The sequence below is a fragment of the Mastomys coucha genome, unplaced genomic scaffold, assembly GCF_008632895.1.
Source record: "Mastomys coucha isolate ucsf_1 unplaced genomic scaffold, UCSF_Mcou_1 pScaffold13, whole genome shotgun sequence".
NCBI lineage: Eukaryota > Metazoa > Chordata > Mammalia > Rodentia > Muridae > Mastomys > Mastomys coucha.
The window spans coordinates 59,641,068-59,659,387 of record NW_022196895.1 but is presented as its reverse complement, the minus strand read 5'-3'; the positions used below and the strand labels follow the sequence as shown (position 1 = coordinate 59,659,387).

Below are 18,320 nucleotides of genomic sequence, written 5' to 3'. Positions count from 1 at the left end.
AAAAAAAAAAAAAAAAAAAAAAATAATTAACAAGGAAGCAGCATCATTTCACCTCATGGGAAAATCTGTTGCTCTCCTATTTAGGCAAAGCTTGTTCAGAGCCATTGTCTAAGGGTTAGCTCTAAAATCTAAAGCATAAGCTGTTCAATCATCGAAGGAAAACACTGAGCTCTCTCAACTTCTTCCCAGTTAAAGGCAGTTAGGTAGTGATAATAATAGACTTGCTACATAGTGCTATGAAAGAAAGAACATTCTACTTTCAATTTATTTTATCAAAAAAATTTACTCTTATTTTCTAGTCATATATTTTTTTAATTTTTGGTTATTATTCGCTTTTAATAAAAATTAGAGATTTTAGTCATATTTTCAACTACTTTTATGCATCTGCAAGCAAACAATCAACCAAAACAAAACAAAAAACAAAAACAAAAACAAAAAAAACCCACTTTAATTTCCATAAAATTATGCAGTCTGTTTTTATCCTCAGTACATTATACAATGGAGATTCAGCAATTAAAATTAGTCAAAATGATTCAAAGCTAGGCTAAGTATGTCATATGTGAACTCTGTAAAATTTTCTGCATGATAGGGAACACAGGTAAGAGTATCCAACAGCCACTCAGAGTCAGGGACTTCAACAGCAGCACTCACTGCTTAATCTCACTGGAAAGAATCTATGTGCATTTCTTATGCAGTCTGTACTACACACAATGTTACTACAGCGTAATTATTCTTGAATTCAAACATATGATTGCAGAGTCTTTCACAGCCTAATGGACCTGTATATTCTTCTACATGTTCAAAGCTTTAGTAGTGATCCCAGTTTCACAATTAGAAGATTTCCAGAAACGTAAATGCCCGGCTCACAGGCTCACTGTTACAATGACATGTGCCATCCAGGGCCAAACCAACAATTCCACTTCAATAGCCAGAAGCTGGAAACAACCCAGATGTCTCATTACAGAAGAATGGATACAGAAAATGTGGTTCATTTACACAATGGAATACTACTCAGCTATTAAGAATGAGGACATCCTGAGTTTTGCAGGCAAATGGATGAACTAGAGAATATCATCCTGACTGAGGTAACTCAGACGGAAAAGGACATGTATGGTATGTACTCACTAATAAGTGGATATTAGTCAAAACAAAACAACAATAACAACAACAACAACAAAACAAAACAGAAAAAAAAAAAAAAACAAGTGCTGAATACTCAAGATATAGCCTACAGAACTCAAAAAGGTCAACAAGCTCAAGTGCCCAAGTGAGGATACCTCAGTCCCACTTGGGAAGGAGAAGAAAACAACCCCAAGGTAGGAGGGAGGAACCTGGGAGGGAAAGGGGATTGGGGTGGGGAGGAGAGGGGAACATGATCGGGTATTGGTTTGGGGAAAAGGACTGAAATCCCTGAGGGACAGCAGAAAGAATGGAAACATGCAACCTCGAGAGGTAGGAGGTTGGGGGACCCTCCAAAATATACCAGAGACCTGGGAAGTGAGAGACTCTCAGGACTCAAAGGGACCTTAGACGAAATGCCCTACAGTGGGGAGAGGGAACTTGTAGAGCCCACCTCCAGCAGGAAGACAGGGCATCAAGTGAGGGATGGGGTTGCCATCCCACAGTCACAACTCTGACCCATAATTGTTCCTGTCTGAAAGAATTACAGGGATGGAAATGGAGAGGAGCCTGAGGAAAAGAAGGTCCAGCAACAGGCCCAAAGTGGGATCCAGCTCAAGGGGAGGTCCCAAGGCCTGAGACTATTACTGAAGCTATGGAGTGCGGCCCTCTGAAAGACCCAACAAGCAACTGAAAGTGTCAGAGGCAGATATTTGTGCCGAACCAATGGACAGTCGCTGTGACCCCTGTGGTTGAATTAGGGGAAAGCTGGAGGAAGCTGAGGAGGAGGGCAACCCTGTAGAAAGACCAGCAGTCTCCATTAATCTGGACCCCCAAAATCTCTCAGATACTGGAACACCAACAAGGCAGCATAAAACAGCTGTATGAGGCCCCCAACACACATACAGCAGAGGACTGCCGGGTCTGGATTTAGTCAGAAAAGATGCACCTAACCCTCAAGAGACTGGAGGCCCCAGGGAGTTTAGAGGTCTGGTGGGGTGGGAGTGGGGAGTGGGATATCCTCATGGAGTTGGGGGAGTTGGGGGGGGGGAGTATAGGATGTAGAACAGTTGGAGGGTGGACTGGGAGAAGAATAAAATTTGGAGTTTAAAATAAATAAGAGGCAAAAAAAAAGCAAAAAAAAAAAAAAAAGATTCTTGCCTTTCTTCCCTCACAAGACACAACCCCAGTAAACAACGTAGAAGACTTAGAAAACAGTTTGAAACACTGATCTGAGCTCCAGCACATTCTAGTCCGTTGCCCAGGCTTACCAGTAGTGATGTCATCATCCACGAGGTCATGCTCTTCTTCCTGGACTTTGGCTTCTGGCCCCGAGGCATCTGGAGCAGCTGCCATCGTCTGCATGGCTTCCGCAGTGACACCAGCTAAAAAGGCGAGAGTGACAAGATTTCACTTTACAAAATGAAAGAGATGGAGTGAAACCTGTAAAGCTTTCACTTACTCAAAAGGTAACATTCGACATATGTATAATAATAAACAAATAAAGGAATAAAGTATTCATTTCTGCTCTGTTTATTTATACGGGTGGCCATGCATAGGTATATCCAAGATTTAGTTTTAATCAACATCAGAGAAAATCAGATATAAAATGTTGATGTAAATTACATTTTATTTGGTTTCTTTCACCAACATTTTTTGCTACATTTACATTACCTGATTTAGATAGACCAATGCAGAAACCAGACCAAAAAAAAATGTAAAGAACGAATTGAAAGGTTACTTTCTTCTGTGTTAATATGTTCATACTTGGAGATTGCAGGCAGGTGAGGACAAAGGAGCGTGCTTGCAGACATACATTGCCTCCAAAGATAAATATTTCCTGCTATGAAAGAACCAGGGAGGAGGAACATAACTATGAAACTGAGCAGTGTCCATTCTGCTAGTTCGCACAGATGTCTTTTTCCTCCATAACCTAAAGATATATTCTGGTGTTAATCTGCATTTACCATATTATTCCTAAGGTGGCAATGGAAAGTAGACTTATAGTGTTTTCATATGATTATCATCAGTCCATCATGGTTACAATAGAAGTGGAAATTTCTCATCAAGTTTTTAAAGAAGCATGTTAATATTTGCTTAAATAGAGGCCATCTAAATGTTTTCAAACTAAATGCTATAGATACTGAGGGGTTTCTTTTCTTCTAAGGTGTACTGCCTTACAGAATTTCTCAAGTTTACCAAAAGCACCCAAAGAGAAAGAACCTTAACTTATTCACCACTGTGGGTGACAGCAAGCTGAACCCACTAGCAGGTGACCACAAGACCTGAAGATTGACTATGGAAAACATAACACCATTGTGGTAGCATCAGGTGATCAGAGCTGCTTTAAAGGGTGGGAAAGAAGGGAAGAGGCAAAGAGGTAAATAAATGAGGGAAGGATTTATTAGAAAACTCTTAATTACCTAATCAACGAAACTCAAAGAGAAGGGAATAAAAAGGAAAAAAACATATTCCTAAAAGGACACATTGTTCAAATGATTAAAAAAAATCAAAAATAATTTTTTCACATAATTGAATTAAAATATAACCTTTGAAGTCTCATTCTCATTTTTGCCAATAGTCAGTAACTCTGAAAATAATCAGAGAAACTGGAATAAAGATACTGAAATAAAAAAAAAACCAGTCTGGACAGTGAGGATCACTAGTATTTTCCTTTGCTATGGAAATAAGAGATCCAATGAAAGTGAAAGTTGTGGATTGCGAGGAACCCATTTACACTCATCCTATTTAACCAGCGAGACAAAGTGCTCAACGTAACAATACTGCTAAGTTCCCTACCTTCTGACCTGACACCTCACATCATTTCATCACAAGCTTTGCTAGGAAGTGAGTTCTTGGGACAAAGAGGGTAGTATTTCAGAACATCACAGCAAAGCCATGAAGCCTCGGACTCATACAGTAGAGTGTGAAGGCTATCAAGCCAACCATGGAGCTCCAGAGCTGTACAGGACATTCATTGCACTGAAGACATTCAGGACTGTAGGCAGTTTACAGAACGAACACATACATCTCGATGGAACTGAGGTCAAAGGACCAAAAACTTACACTGGTTCTTTAATGGATATGTTTCAGAAAAAAGGGTTATAAAACTTGAAATAAAAACTAAATACTATGAACTAAGATATTTCATGAACTGAATGTAAAATACCCTTAATGAAATATTAACAAATGTGGGTTAGGCATAATGGGGACTGCCTTTAATCCCAGTTCTCAGGAAGCAGATGGATCTCTGTGAGCTGGAGGCTAGGTAGGTCAACATAGAAAGTTCGAGAGCAGCCAAGCTATATAGAAAGAGAGCCTGTCTAGAAAGTGGGTGGGACGGGGAGGAAGAAAGAAATTAGTTGATAAATTAAACAAGTAAGTCTGCAATATATAGAAAGATTTAGATAATGTGGCCAAGAAGAATTTACCTCAGGGATACAAATCTGGTTGAGTTTTAAAAGCCAAACACTGTAATCCAAAGAGTGAGCTAGTAGTAATTATTTGACAAAAACTGACACATCCTTAAAGATGATTTTTTTTGTTTTTGTTTTTGTTTTTTTGTTTTTTTTTCGAGACAGGGTTTCTCTGTGTAGCCCCGGCTGTCCTGGAACTCACTCTGTAGACCAGGCTGGCTTCGAACTCAGAAATCCTCCTGCCTCTGCCTCCCAAGTGTGTGCCACTACCACCTGGCTTAAAGATGAAGTTCTTTTTGTTTTGGTTTGGTTTTATTAGATATTTTCTTTATTTAGATGTCATATGATTTCTCCTTTCCCAGTTTCTCCTCCAAAAAAAAAAACAAAAAACAAAACCAAAAAACAAGAACAAACCCCTGTTCCCTCCCTCCTCCCCCTGCTTGCCACCCTACCCTCTCCTGCTTACTGGCCCTGGCATTCCCCTACACTGGGGCACAGAACCTTCACAGGGCCAAGGGCCTCTCCTCCCATTGATGACTGGCGACTTGGCCATCCAATACTATACACATGCTGCCGGAGGAATCAGTCCCACCATGTGTACTCCTTGGTTGGAGTTTTAGTCCCTGGGAGCTCTGAGGGTACTAGTTAGTTCATATTGTTGTTCCTCCTAAGGGGCTGCAAACCCTTCAGCTCCTTCAGTCCTTTCTCTAACTCCTTTATTGGGGACCCTGTACTCCATTCAATGGATGGCTGTGAGCCTAAGTTCAGAATACACAAAGTACAATCCACAAACCACAAGAAACTCAAGAAGAAGAAAGACCAAAATGTGGACACTTCATTCCTTCTTAAAAGGGGGAACAAAATACCCATGGAAGGAGTTGCAGAGACTAACTATGGGGCAGAGACTGAAGGAAGGACAATCCAGCCTGATATAGTTGTCTCCTGAGAGGCTGTGAAAGATGAAGTTTTTAAAGATGAATTTTTTTTTTTGTCTTTTTTTTTTTTTTGGTTTTTTGAGACAGGGTTTCTCTGTATAGCCCTGGCTATCCTGGAACTTACTCTGTAGACCAGGCTGGCCTCGAACTCAGAAATCCACCTGCCTCTGCCTCCCAAGTGCTGGGATTAAAGGCGTGCACCACCACTGCCTGGCTAAAGATGAATTTTTTAAAACTATAAGAAAATCAGATAATTGAGGAGAATTTCTTCAACTTGTAAGATGTCTAGGAAAACATGCAGCTGACATTTATATTTAATGGAGGAAATCCAATCCCTTTTACTCTACATACAATCAGGAATATGCAAAGATTACACTCTGACCATACTTGCCTATTTAACAATATAAGAAAACTCCACCAACTACCAAAACAGAAGATAAAATGCATGCACTTTGAGAAGAACAATGCTAACTACTCCAGCGTGGGACTTCATTTTAGGTACTACTCACTTGACTGAGTTCATATACAGATAGCTCTTAAGCTGCCTGGCTTTCAGACTTAGACTGAGCCTAGCATGAACATTTTCCCAGAGCTTCTCCCTGCACATCACCTATTGTGAGACTTCGCCTATTTGATTACATGAACCAATTCCTCTTAGTTAATCACCTCTCATCCATCTACCTACTTACTCATCCATCCATCCATCACCCACTTATTGATCCTGGTTCTGTCTCCCCAAAGAACACCGACTATGCATGCTATTCAAGGATAAAATAATTGCCCATGTAAAAAAAAATCCAGAAAATTCCCAAAGACAACTACAAAAAATAATGTTACAGAATAAAAGATAAAACTTGGATCATTGTTACTACCAATGCACCTACTTAAAGCCTCTTTCTACAAAGACTCTACAAACGCCACTCCAGCCTCCTCCCTCTGACACATTCTAGTTTCATGGTCTATTCTCACACGAACTCCCCTTTCCCCCACCTCTCGTGTGTGTGTGTGTGTGTGTGTGTGTGTGTGTGTGTGTGTGTGTGTGCGCGCGCACGCGCGCACCCCTACAAGCTACATTCCCCATATGGCAGAGAATATATAATATTTGTCTTTGTGAGTCTACTTAATTTATTAAATTTATTACCATTTAATATAATTTCTAGAGCCATCCATTTGTTGGAGAATTTCATAATTTCATTTTATTTCCAGTTTAATAAAATTCCACTGTGTTACTCTTTTGGAGTAACAAGGACCTGGTGCTGACGTGTGCTCTGGGGCTCTGGTGAGGACCTCGTGGTAAATGGTATATAGAATCCTAACAGCGAGAGTGTGTGCAAAGAAAGATTAAATGATGATACAAGAAGACAGAGCAAGCATGGGGTCCCATAAGAACTACCTCAATCACTCTCAGAGAACATCACCAATAACTGATCAACCTCTTGCTGGCCTCACCTTTAAAATGCTCCCCCATCTCTCAATACTACTACATTGGAGATAAAGCTCCTATATATGAATCATTAGGAGGAAAGTATATCCCAACTAAACCATATATCTTGTACAAAATTAACTCAAATCAATTATGGACTTAAATATAAAATATAAAACAATTAGAATTTTTTAAATTAAAAAAAAAATCATTGATCCCTAAGGTTAGACTTGACATTAAAAGCATTATCCACATGGAGAAATATTGATTAGCTGGGCCTCATCAGGATTATAACAAATTTTGCTCTGCAAAAACCCTATTAAGAGGAGAAAAACATAAGACATAGGCAAGAAAAAAAAAAAAGAATTTTTTAAAAATCACATATTCACCAGGAGACCAGTACCTAGACAGAATACGAAACTTCCAAATTTTACCAGAGAGCAGTATTCCAATTACTCCCAAATATTAAATAAACAAAGTTTGCATATGATCCAGCAATTACTATCAAGGAGTGAAACCATGTCCTCATAAAAAACTAACCCATAAACATACATGGTAACATTATTTATAAAAGCCAAAAAGTGGTCAAAGTGATACAAATTATAATATAGTCATATAGTGGAATGCTACTCAGCAATACAAAAAGATGGCACTCTGATAGCTGCTACAATGGAGCGACTAGAAACTTAAAGAAATCACCTCATTTTATGACCCCAAACAGTCAAGAAAGTGAAATCAATTGAGATAGAAAGCAGAGAAGTGGCCTGGAGAGATAGCTCCGAGGTTAAGAACACTGACTGCTCTTCCGCTCTTCCAGAGGTCCTGAGTTCAATTCCCAACAACCACATGGTGGGTGACAACCATCTGTAATGGGGCCAGATGCCCTCTACTGGTGTGTCTGAGGACACAAGGTACTCACATATGTGACCTCCCCCAGCCTCAAGCAGGCTGGACCAGACTTTGTCCTTGCCACAAGCAGCTAGCCCACTTAGGGTGGAGTTTTCTGAGTTTTCTGCTTCTCTGCCTCTTCCTGCTAGGAGCCACACCCTGGTGAGCAGCTTCACCTGCCTCCTGGACAGAACAACAAGATGCTAATTAGGCCACAAGATCCTGGCTTACTGGGGGGATGGGTTTCCTAGCCTATATATTCTCAGACTCTGAAATACACATTGGACCTTTTGAGGATTCCCCTATTTTCCCCAGGCTCCTACCTTTCTTTCAGGAACCCAGTTTGCATAGCTGCTGGCAGCTACATACATACATAAAATAAATCTTTAAAAAGGAAGGAAGGGAGGGAAGGAGGGAGGGAGGGGGAGGGAAGGAGGGAAGGAAGGAAGGAAGGAAGGAAGGAAGGAAGGAAGGAAGGAAGGAAGGAAGGAAGGAGGGAAGGAAGGAAGGAAATGCAGAGCGGTGCACTGGCCTATGCATGAGCAGAAGCAGGACATGGGGAAGACGATGCTGAGTGGTGGGATCACTTTCAGGTGAACACTTTCAACCACTGTGATGGTGTCTGCACAACTATACGAAAAGCAAAAAGCTCTCCAAATTGTGTGTGTCTGGGAAAGAAAGGTTAGTAAATGCATTAGACTTCTATAAAGCCATTTGGCTTCCTAACATTCTGTATCAGCCAAGCTGCCCCAAGCCACTGTGTGTATACTGTGGGTATTCCCCAAAAACAGATCAAGAAAAGACTAACAGAGCATTCATACCGTAGCAAAGTGAAGCCCCATGAGAATTTTCTTCTATCGGGGATACATGACTTTTTCTCACTTTGTTTTGTTTTTGTTTTGACCCAGTGTCTTACATAGCCAGGCATTTGCTATAGCCTGCTATAGTTCACTCTATCAACTGAACAACATCATTACCTCAAGAATGCATGCTTAAAGAAAATATCTAAACTAGCCAAGTGGTGGTGGCTCACGCCTTTAATCCCAGCACTTGGGAGGCAGAGACAGGCAGATTTCTGAGTTTGAGGCCAGCCTGGTCTACAGAGTGAGTTCCAGGACAGCCAGGGCTATACAGAAAAACCCTGTCTCGAAAAACCAAAAAAAAAAAAAAAAAAAAAAAAAAAAAAAAAAAAAAAAAAAAAAGAAAGAAAAGAAAAGAAAATACCTAAACTATGTTCCTGCCTTTGCCTGAATGTGCAATTACATGTTAATCTTCACAATTTTTAGCACTACTCAGTTACTAATAAGGGGAAGAAGGAGAGACCGTTTTTTTCTAATATAAGCTCAATGTCCTAACTCCCATAACCCTGAGCAGTGATGGCAGCCAATTCTCTGCAACTCCTTAAATGTTCTGGAAGACAGTGGAGGCTAGGTGCTGAGCAGACAGCCAAATCACAACACTCTCAAGCCTCCGTCAAAGCCATCCTCCTCCTCGTCTGTTTTCAGGAAATAACTTTAAAATATCAGGTCATATAAGGATCAATAGCATTTTAAAATAGTGCTAAGCACTTTATTCTCTAGCTGCAAGAGAAGGTATCATGGCATTGTTAAAAACCCCAAAGCATACTTTGCTGCTTCTGGTCTCCACAGTATTTAGATGTATGGTATTACTCTCGTAGGGCACATCAACATCACAGGATCCATGGCTGGCAGTGGCGAAGGATGTAACAAAGAATTTGACTAATCAACCTTTAAAGACAGAGCTCATCTATATCCTGCTTGTGGGAGCTGAATGTGACCAAACATATCGTTCATAAGTATGAGCCAAAATGATATTTTACTATATGTAAATTATATGGAAACAAGTATTTCAAAAAGATACAATAGTCACAAAATAGAACCAAAGGTTGTGAGAAAACGTTATTGTCTTTCTGTGTGTTTGCGGTGTGTGCATATGTGAAGATGTATACGGGTGTGCCTGTAAAGGCATGTATGTGTGGAGGCCTCAGTTGAACATGGGGTATCCTTCTTTATCTCTCTCCACACACCCATGCCGTGCATCTTATCTTTTGACACGGGCTTACTGAGAACTTGGAGCCCACTGGTGGCTGGGATAGGCTGGCAAGCCTATGAGATGCACATGTCTCTGCTTCCACCAACACTGGAATCACAGGCTTCCATTGCCACACCTTACACATGGCTAGTTTAGGTTCTTATGCTTTTTAAAGATTTATTTATATCTGATATGGCATAAGGTCTGTGTGAATGTATATGTACCACATGTGTTTCTAAAGCCCATGGAGGTCAAAGAGCTCTGGGTGCCCAGAAATTAGAGATACACTGATCTTTGGGTTGCCTGGTGGGGTGCTGGGATCTGAAGTCTGGTTCACTACAAGAACAGCATGAGCTCCTAAGTACTAAGATCTGTCTCCAGCCCTCAGGGGCCCCTGTTTGGGCAATAAGCACTTTAACTCCTAAACCATCTCCCTAGCTCCTGGAATATTATTTCCAATGAAATACAAAGATAAGAGAAAATTAGTGTTTACTAATATAAAAGCATAAGCTTTTCAAGGCATAAAATTATTTCCTCATGATTCACTATCCAAAAGTATTAAATATTACTAGAAAAATAAAGAATTTTTATAAGACCTGTATACATAAAATTGCTTATTCATAAACAAAGGTTTAAACCATCAACTATATGAAGATTCTTTGCTTTTGTCTTGTAAATTCATTTTACACGTCAAATTACATGTAAAATTAAAATAAACTGTAGTATATTACTTTGACAAATATACTCAAATTACTAGACATAAATTTCAATAAATTGGATTGTATAGAACACAATGAGAATAACTTCAATCCAATAACACAAATTATATTAATTAATTATACTAGGAAATAACATTAAAGGTATTAAGGGGAAAGAAAACATTGAAAATAAAGATAATATAAGGATAGCAAGAGTTCTAATGAAAGAGATACAGTAAATGTATGAAAGAGTAAGTTTATAAGTGTAAGTCTTACAAAATGCAACAACGTAGAGTTTACCATCATAGATCTATAATGAGACTCGGGAAGAAAATGGAAAACCGTAGAACATGGAACAAGGCAGGAAAATGGTAAAAGGAAGTCTCCCTCTGACAGTATCAGGTGGGGAGCACTGCACTGAGCGGAAGAGAGGGATACACAACAGGAAGACTTTTATGAGACCTGTCATTTTCTATATGCCAAGGTCACTTATTATTGTCAAAGACCTATGATAAGTCAAGCATTTCCATATATGTAGCATAATGTGTTGCTTTTAATTAGTAGAAAAAAAATTTAATGTAAATATAAAAATATGGTCTTCAATACAATAGACTACCACTATATGCAAAATTCTACCAATAGGAGCTGGAGAGATGGCTCAGGAGTTACGGGCATGAGCTGAAAGACCTGGTTCAGCGCCAGCCCCACAGTGGTTCATAACACCTGTGAGTCCAGTTGAGGAGGGCCTGGTGCCTCTTCTGACCTCAGAGCCCAGGCAAAAACATAGAAAGGAAACAGAGTTATGTGCAGGCAAAACACCTAGACACATAAATATACTTTTTAATTTCAACAGTAAAATATACACATTTGCCAAAATGTATGTTTCATACCTTACATATTACAAGCAGTTTTTCAACTGGTTTACAACATCTGAGTAATGACAAGTGAAATGAACTCAGGGAAATTCTATAGTGTCACATGATTAACACCGCAAGCAAAGAGAGTTTAACCTTGTAAGAGTTTTTAATGCAGCAATATTACAATACTAATATTGTAATATAAAATGAATTCAGTTCACTGTAACTTTATAATTTTACAGAGAATTAGAAAGGATAAAATTGTTAGAGTGAAGAACAAAAACATACAAAATGTTAATAAAAATTATATTTCTCATTCTCATAAAATATAGATTTCCAGTGAGGTTGAAAAATATATCCAGAACAATAGCAGGCATTTTTATTTCATCAGTTTCTTGCAGCTGTGGTTTCCCATGATCTAATTGAAGCGCACTTGAGACAATGATTTGATATTAACATTTACTTTAAATGAAGTGAAATCCAGCAGTCAGGGAATGTGTATCTCCATTGCACTTCAAGCAGAAGGCAGGAACGTATTAGAGGCGGATCTGGGCTGTGCTGACCAACACTGCTCTACACTCCCCACAATCTCATGACAGACAGACGGCCTGCCTCACATTAATTCACTTCACACCACACATATCGATCTGCAGCCGTTCCTGACTCTCTCTGCACACACTGCCTGTCTGGCTGCCTCCATTCACATCAGCACATACACACAAAGACCACAGAAGATAACCTTTTGCTTTCCATTAAAGACACAGTATCTACTTTTCCTTCTCTAAGCATCAAAAACAGAAATTAGAACACTATAGATGTTCTCTTACGGAAAGATTTCACACAAAATAATTTGAAGATAGTTATCCCTTATTCTGAATAAAGATCATTTTACTTTGTCAGAAAGTAATGGGCTTATTACAGACACAATGCAATTAGAGAAATAAAAATATGATTAAAATAGTTTAAGATTAAATTAGAATATAGTTATTTGGTAACATGAGAATTGATACATAATTACGGAAATACGTTTTCCTACCTAATATTTTGAACTATTCATGAAACTGCTCTCATAAAAATGTAATTATAAACCATTCTGAAAACAGTAAAACAAGCTGGAAAATGCACAAGTAGTAGACACCACTGGAAGTGTTCTAGCTCAACAGAATATTACATAAAGCTTTATTTTCTCCTTTCCCAAACAGAACTAAGAATGATCTATAGTAAAAATACTACCTAAAACTTGAAATTCACCATAGGTACCTTTTAAAATGTGTTTAATTTGCAGGCTATAAGTGGACTAAAAGCCATTTTTTGTTTCAGAAGACACAAATGAAAAGAAGGACACACATATTGTAACACAAAGGCAAAACTGTCCTGACACATGCTAACATTGAAGTCACCTAATTTGAACCCTCAGTTCCATGCAGAATTATGCATCTCGGAGCTGCTTGGGAACTTGTCACTGAAACCCTTCAAAGATCCATACTCTTTCTTTCTTTCCCCCTCTCTCCCTTTCTGACTCTCTCCTTCCTCTCTGTTCACTAGCAATAGCTGTGCAGACAGAAACCAAGTAGCACAAACACTACACAATATATGCATGCTAAGCACATATAAACAGTAGGGTGCTTTAAAGTCAATGGAAGTGAGGCTGATGGAGGTAGCAAAAGATATTGGCTTTAGCAGCAAAGACACTGAATCTGGGCTACATCTAAATGATGAGCTACACATTTCCATAACGACCGAGAGCACTCCAGCTACTGCCGACCAAGCCTTCTCAAGGCCAGACGCGGGGCTGAAGAGACCCTCAGCTTCAGATCCTCAAGCTGTGGGCTTGGGATTCAGGGAGTAGCTACAGGAACGTGGACATGAGAAATACCTGGGTAGAAAAGATTGTTCTCTGTATGAAATCAAAGAAAGATGTGTGAGTGGATGCAGTGATGATGAGCCAGGAATTTTCAGACAGAGATCCATCTTTACCTCATTACGTAGTTGTGTAATTGTGAAGAGGCACACACATGTTTTACAGACGTTTTCATGTGAAGACTAAACAGTTTTTAAAAAAAAAAATTTGAAAATCACTTTTCTAGATTATTTTTCCAAATATGCACAATAGAAATGGGGAGAAAATTTAACCATTCATTTAAAAGAATTTGGGGTGTGTGTGAGTGGCTTTCTAAGCAAAGGGAATAAAACTATAAGGGGAATATAAGACCTTTTACTAGAGACCCTGCTAGCCATGCCCCTACAGCAGATTCCTAAGTGTGTAAGTAGTTGCGGTGGAAACCTCTGAGCTGGGTCTTATGGGTCTATAACATGTATAATGGGATGACCCTGAGTGAAGACAAATCCAAGATGCAAGAGCAGCACACTAAAAGACCGGGCAGGGGGAGGGGAGGTATGGCAGCATTCGGGGAATGAAGCTGAGGAGGCAGCAGATGTTGGAGCCTAACACACAGTGAGAAATAACCCACTAACAGAAGATGGGAAATCCAGTCAACAGGACTCCATCTGGAGCGGACTAAAACCCAAGTACCTGTGAGGAACTTTTCTGGACTGAATTATTTGGGGTGGAAAGAAGCCACACTAATTAAACCTGGATCACTGGAGGTCAGAAGACCCACACTAAGTCTGGGCCACACCCTGGCCCAGGAAAAGGACATGAAAGAAGGGCAACTGTTTCCCCTGCCTTCCTTCACTGTCACTGGCAAGGTCGTTCATCTGATGCTGAGCCACTCCTTCACTGACCTAGGACCTACTTCTTCAAACTTCCAACATCACTGAAGGCCAACTGAGACATCCAGCCTCACGGACTGAACAATTACCAGACTCTGGAGCTTTCTGTTGGGAGACAGCCATTGTTGGACTAGCCAGACCATAGCCTGTAAACCACTATGATAAATCCCATTTTAATATCTACGGATTCACTATATTAGAGAAACCTAACACAGGTAGAAAAGGAATAAACTCTTTCTGCCTTTTTACACAGTCTTATTATGTAGCTTCGGTGGGCCTACGACTCACTATGGAGATCAAGCTAGGTTTGAGTTTATAGAGACCCACCTGACTCAGCTGCCCAGAGATGAAAGGCCTTTGCCACCACTACCAGATCATAGGCATGATTCCTTTAAGACATGCACCTGGCACCATGTGGTAAAAAGAACAGAACACATAATACACATAGTGAAAATGGTGCTAAAGTTGGTAACTATGCACTGAGAACTTACTATCTGAGGTGAGACAGGAGAATCCTATTGTCCTCTTTTTGCTTATCAGCATAGTTTCAAGAAGTCAGTTTGGGTAGCTAGCAAGAAGGCACTAATGGAAAGCAAGCATGAGGCCAGAGGGTTTTACCTAAATCTATACTCTCTAAGAAACAACCAATTAAAAAAAAAAAGGTGTTTTAGCAACCCGGTGAGACTGCTTTTTGTCTTTGTGTTTACTCAAATAGAGACAAGATAAAATACAATAAGATGCCATTTACTATACTACATTCAAATATGAATGTGGGGGAATTGAGTATAGTGCTGCTGCCAGCTTAATTACAGAATCACACCAGGAAAACGTTAAAGGGGAGTGTGGGGGGGAGGATCTCTGTAAGACTGCAGTAGTAGTAGATACAAAAAATACAGTCAGAAAAAAGATATTGTAGGTATTGCAGGGGGGCCTATGGGAGGAGTGGTGATGCAAAAGGGGAACAAAAATGTGATTCAATCCTATTTAATTAAAATATGTTTTTAAATGTTAAAAAAAAAGTCGTCACAATGGGTCTCAATCTGAAATAAAGTAACTGCTGTGATGTTTCTTAAAAAAAAAATACAGTCAGGTGTCACACCCTAAAGATCCAAATATGACAGAGTAAACTTTATTAAATTCAATTGTTTAAAATAATGAATTAACCAGAATGCTAGGGAAATTTGGATGAGGTGCACACTCCTGCAGATGAATCTATTACAAATATTACTGCATAAGATTGCAGAAAAGTGGAAACATAAAAGACACTGAACTAAGAACACCAGAAACAGGCCAAAGAACTAGACAATGTAAAGCTACAGATCTAAATAAATAAGAACTGTATGCGAATACTGCACCCTAGTGTTAACTGGTTTTTACAAGGTATATGTTAGAAATTCTAAATTACATGAAGTCTACTGAGGTTGGAGAAAACAAACAAATCTGCTGTGGATAATGAGAACAATTTAAGTTTACTCAGAGGAAGAAGTTCCAAATAAGCAAAAGGGGAGGGCTAGAATGAGCCTTTATGTAATAAACGTGGGAAACATTCACAAGAACTTGGGGTTGCTTTAAGTAGGGTGATGATAGCCAGGAAGCAGGAGAAAGGGAGGCAGAGGACAGAGGGCGCACAAAGAATGAGTCCCTTCTTAGTTCTGGCAACTGAGAAGATCTGCAGCGTGAACCCAGGAGCACATCTAGTCCCCAGATGGTTCTCTCTCACTGGCTCCTCACACATGGCGGTCCTAGGAGGAAGGTAGGGAAGACACAAGAGCAAAGCAGAGCGTGCGACAGAAAACAGCCAAATGCTACCTTAATCATCGAGGCCACATCAAATGGACACCAGGGCCAAATGAAGAGAGATGGTTAGGGCAAATGCTAGAATAATAAAGCAACTGACAGAATAACAAGGCCAGCCAAGACGTTATCAACAGTCTAGTAAGGACTTGATGCAACGTCATTTGGGGAAGAAAAATGCATCACCTTTTTAAAGCAGTTAGCTGTTATCTTGCTCTCAAGGAGGTATTATCAGTGAAATACTTATATGGATTTATTCGTATGAAGACTGCATAGCCTCAGATCACAATGAAATAGATTATGTCATAAAATATAAAAATATCTTCTTAGATGGAACATAAAGAAACTAGTAAAGTGGTAAGCCTCAGAGAAAACGAAATGAGCAGGTTTGTGAAACAGTTAACTCAATCCAGAAGGATGATAGAGTGGAATCAAATGCAGCAGACATCAAACGCATGCTCTATAATGGGTATAATGTGTCTATAGGAGCATGTTATTATTCTACTGCAATACACTAATTAAATCTCAAAATTCATTTTAAAAGCTATTCATATCTAATACATGATTTAGAGGAAAATGAAAAGTTGAATTAACTAAGGCTGCACTCATCATTGCCTCTGGCAGAGCTTTTAAAGAATTAACTTGCAAACAAAGTTATAAAAAGAATAACTGAGCAGACAAGCACTATTATAACCAAGATATAAAAATATTAAAAAAAAGGATGTAAACTTTGTTTTTGAAGCTCACTCTACAAGTATAAACAAAATATCTTTAAAATAGGCAGCCACTTTTAAAATACCTTGTGTTAACTGTGGGGGAAGGGGGTATTTATGTGGTCATGCCTGTCATAGCACACTGTGGGATTAGAGACAACTCTGTAAAGTTGGTTATCCTTCCTCATTTGCATGTGTTCCTGAGATCAGACTTCAACCACGACACGACACGTGTGCAGCAGGAGATTTACCTAATGTGCCCTTTTCCTGAGCTGGCAGCCCCTCTTCCTCCACAACTCCTAATGCTTATTAGGCTCACATGCAAAATAGAAAAATATGATATACTAGATAATACTTTAAACTTATAAACACAGTCATTCAAAACTAAAAGAGCGAACAATATGAACTGGTACTTGAAAACAAATTCCTAAGGCTCTTATGAAAAAAATACTGAGCAAGTTCCTAACAAAAAGTAAAAATGAAATAATGGTGATATTTCATTTGACATCCATCACAGATATGCGGTTCCAAGAGTTTAAGAATATGTTCAGCTGTAAAGGCTGCTGAGAGACAAAACCTCACTTAGATCACTGTGGAAAGTGCAAAAAATCTAAACTGTGTGGAAGAAAAAAAAATTTGGAAAGATATACAGAACTTCCGCTTCTAGAAATATACTAACATACACTATCAAAAACTGAAGACATGCCCTAAGGCTCTTGCTCTCCCTCTCACCCATTGCTCCCTCTCCTCACCATCCTCTACCGCTCTCTCCATGTGGTCATGGTCTCTACTTTTCTATCTTCCCTCTCTCTCTCACTCTCTCTTTTCTACAATAAAACACCTTAAAACCAAAAAAAAAAAAGAAGAAGACATGATGAGTTTTTTCACTACCACCCTCACACAATACCAAAGACTAGACAAAAAGAAGATGCCCATAAACCCAAATGTCAATTTAAAAAGCCAAGCATAATAAAAAGATGTTATCAAGTATCTTTTTTAAGAAGATTAAAAAGAATAAGAAAAATATCTCAATATCTAATTTATGTTTAATGACAAAAGCTAAATGATTTGGCTACTTTTACACACACGCACACACACACATAATTATGTTAAATTAAAACAGGTATAGAAGATAGAATAGTTACTTCAATAAATAAGCTTAGAAAACTAGATAGTATCTACAAGCAAGAATTTAAGTTGGGTTCTGAGTGTATATGACATATAAACATTAACTCAAATGATTCAAACATCTAAATGTTAAGACATAAACCCCAAAATCTATGAAGTTTCTGGAAGAAAACAAGAGACAAGCTTCATGGTATCAAATCTGACAATGATTTTTCAGGAATGACATTAAAAAACACGTAACAGAACTACAAATCAGTAAACTACCAGTGCCCCGCAGTTGTGAGCAAGAGAGGCAACTATGGAAAGAGACAGATGATTTTCAAATCATCTGAGAGCAAGGTACTCTACAGCAAATATACAGTCCTTGGGTTGGGGATTACGGTCCACATCTGTGATGTCAGTACAGGTGAGAGCATTACTGCAACTTCTAGGCCAGCCAAGTGTACATGATGGGTTCCAAGCCACCCACAGCTACAAAGTGTCTCAGAAAACGGTTATAATTCAACAACAATAAATTCCAACATGATCCTAAAGTGGGTAATGGGCACAAAAAATACACTTCCA

The 18,320-nt window shown here is 39.1% G+C and overlaps 1 protein-coding gene across 2 annotated transcripts in view; it reads right to left on the bottom strand.

The window, feature by feature from the left end:
* The window catches only part of Wdr7 (WD repeat domain 7), a 293,177-nt gene that overhangs the window by 167,808 nt on the left and 107,049 nt on the right, over positions 1–18,320 (bottom strand). For both annotated transcript variants that reach the window (XM_031365861.1, XM_031365862.1), the window contains one exon: positions 2,391–2,504. In XM_031365861.1, the coding sequence (XP_031221721.1) occupies positions 2,391–2,504 (114 nt within the window). The remainder of the gene's footprint in view (positions 1–2,390; positions 2,505–18,320) is intronic.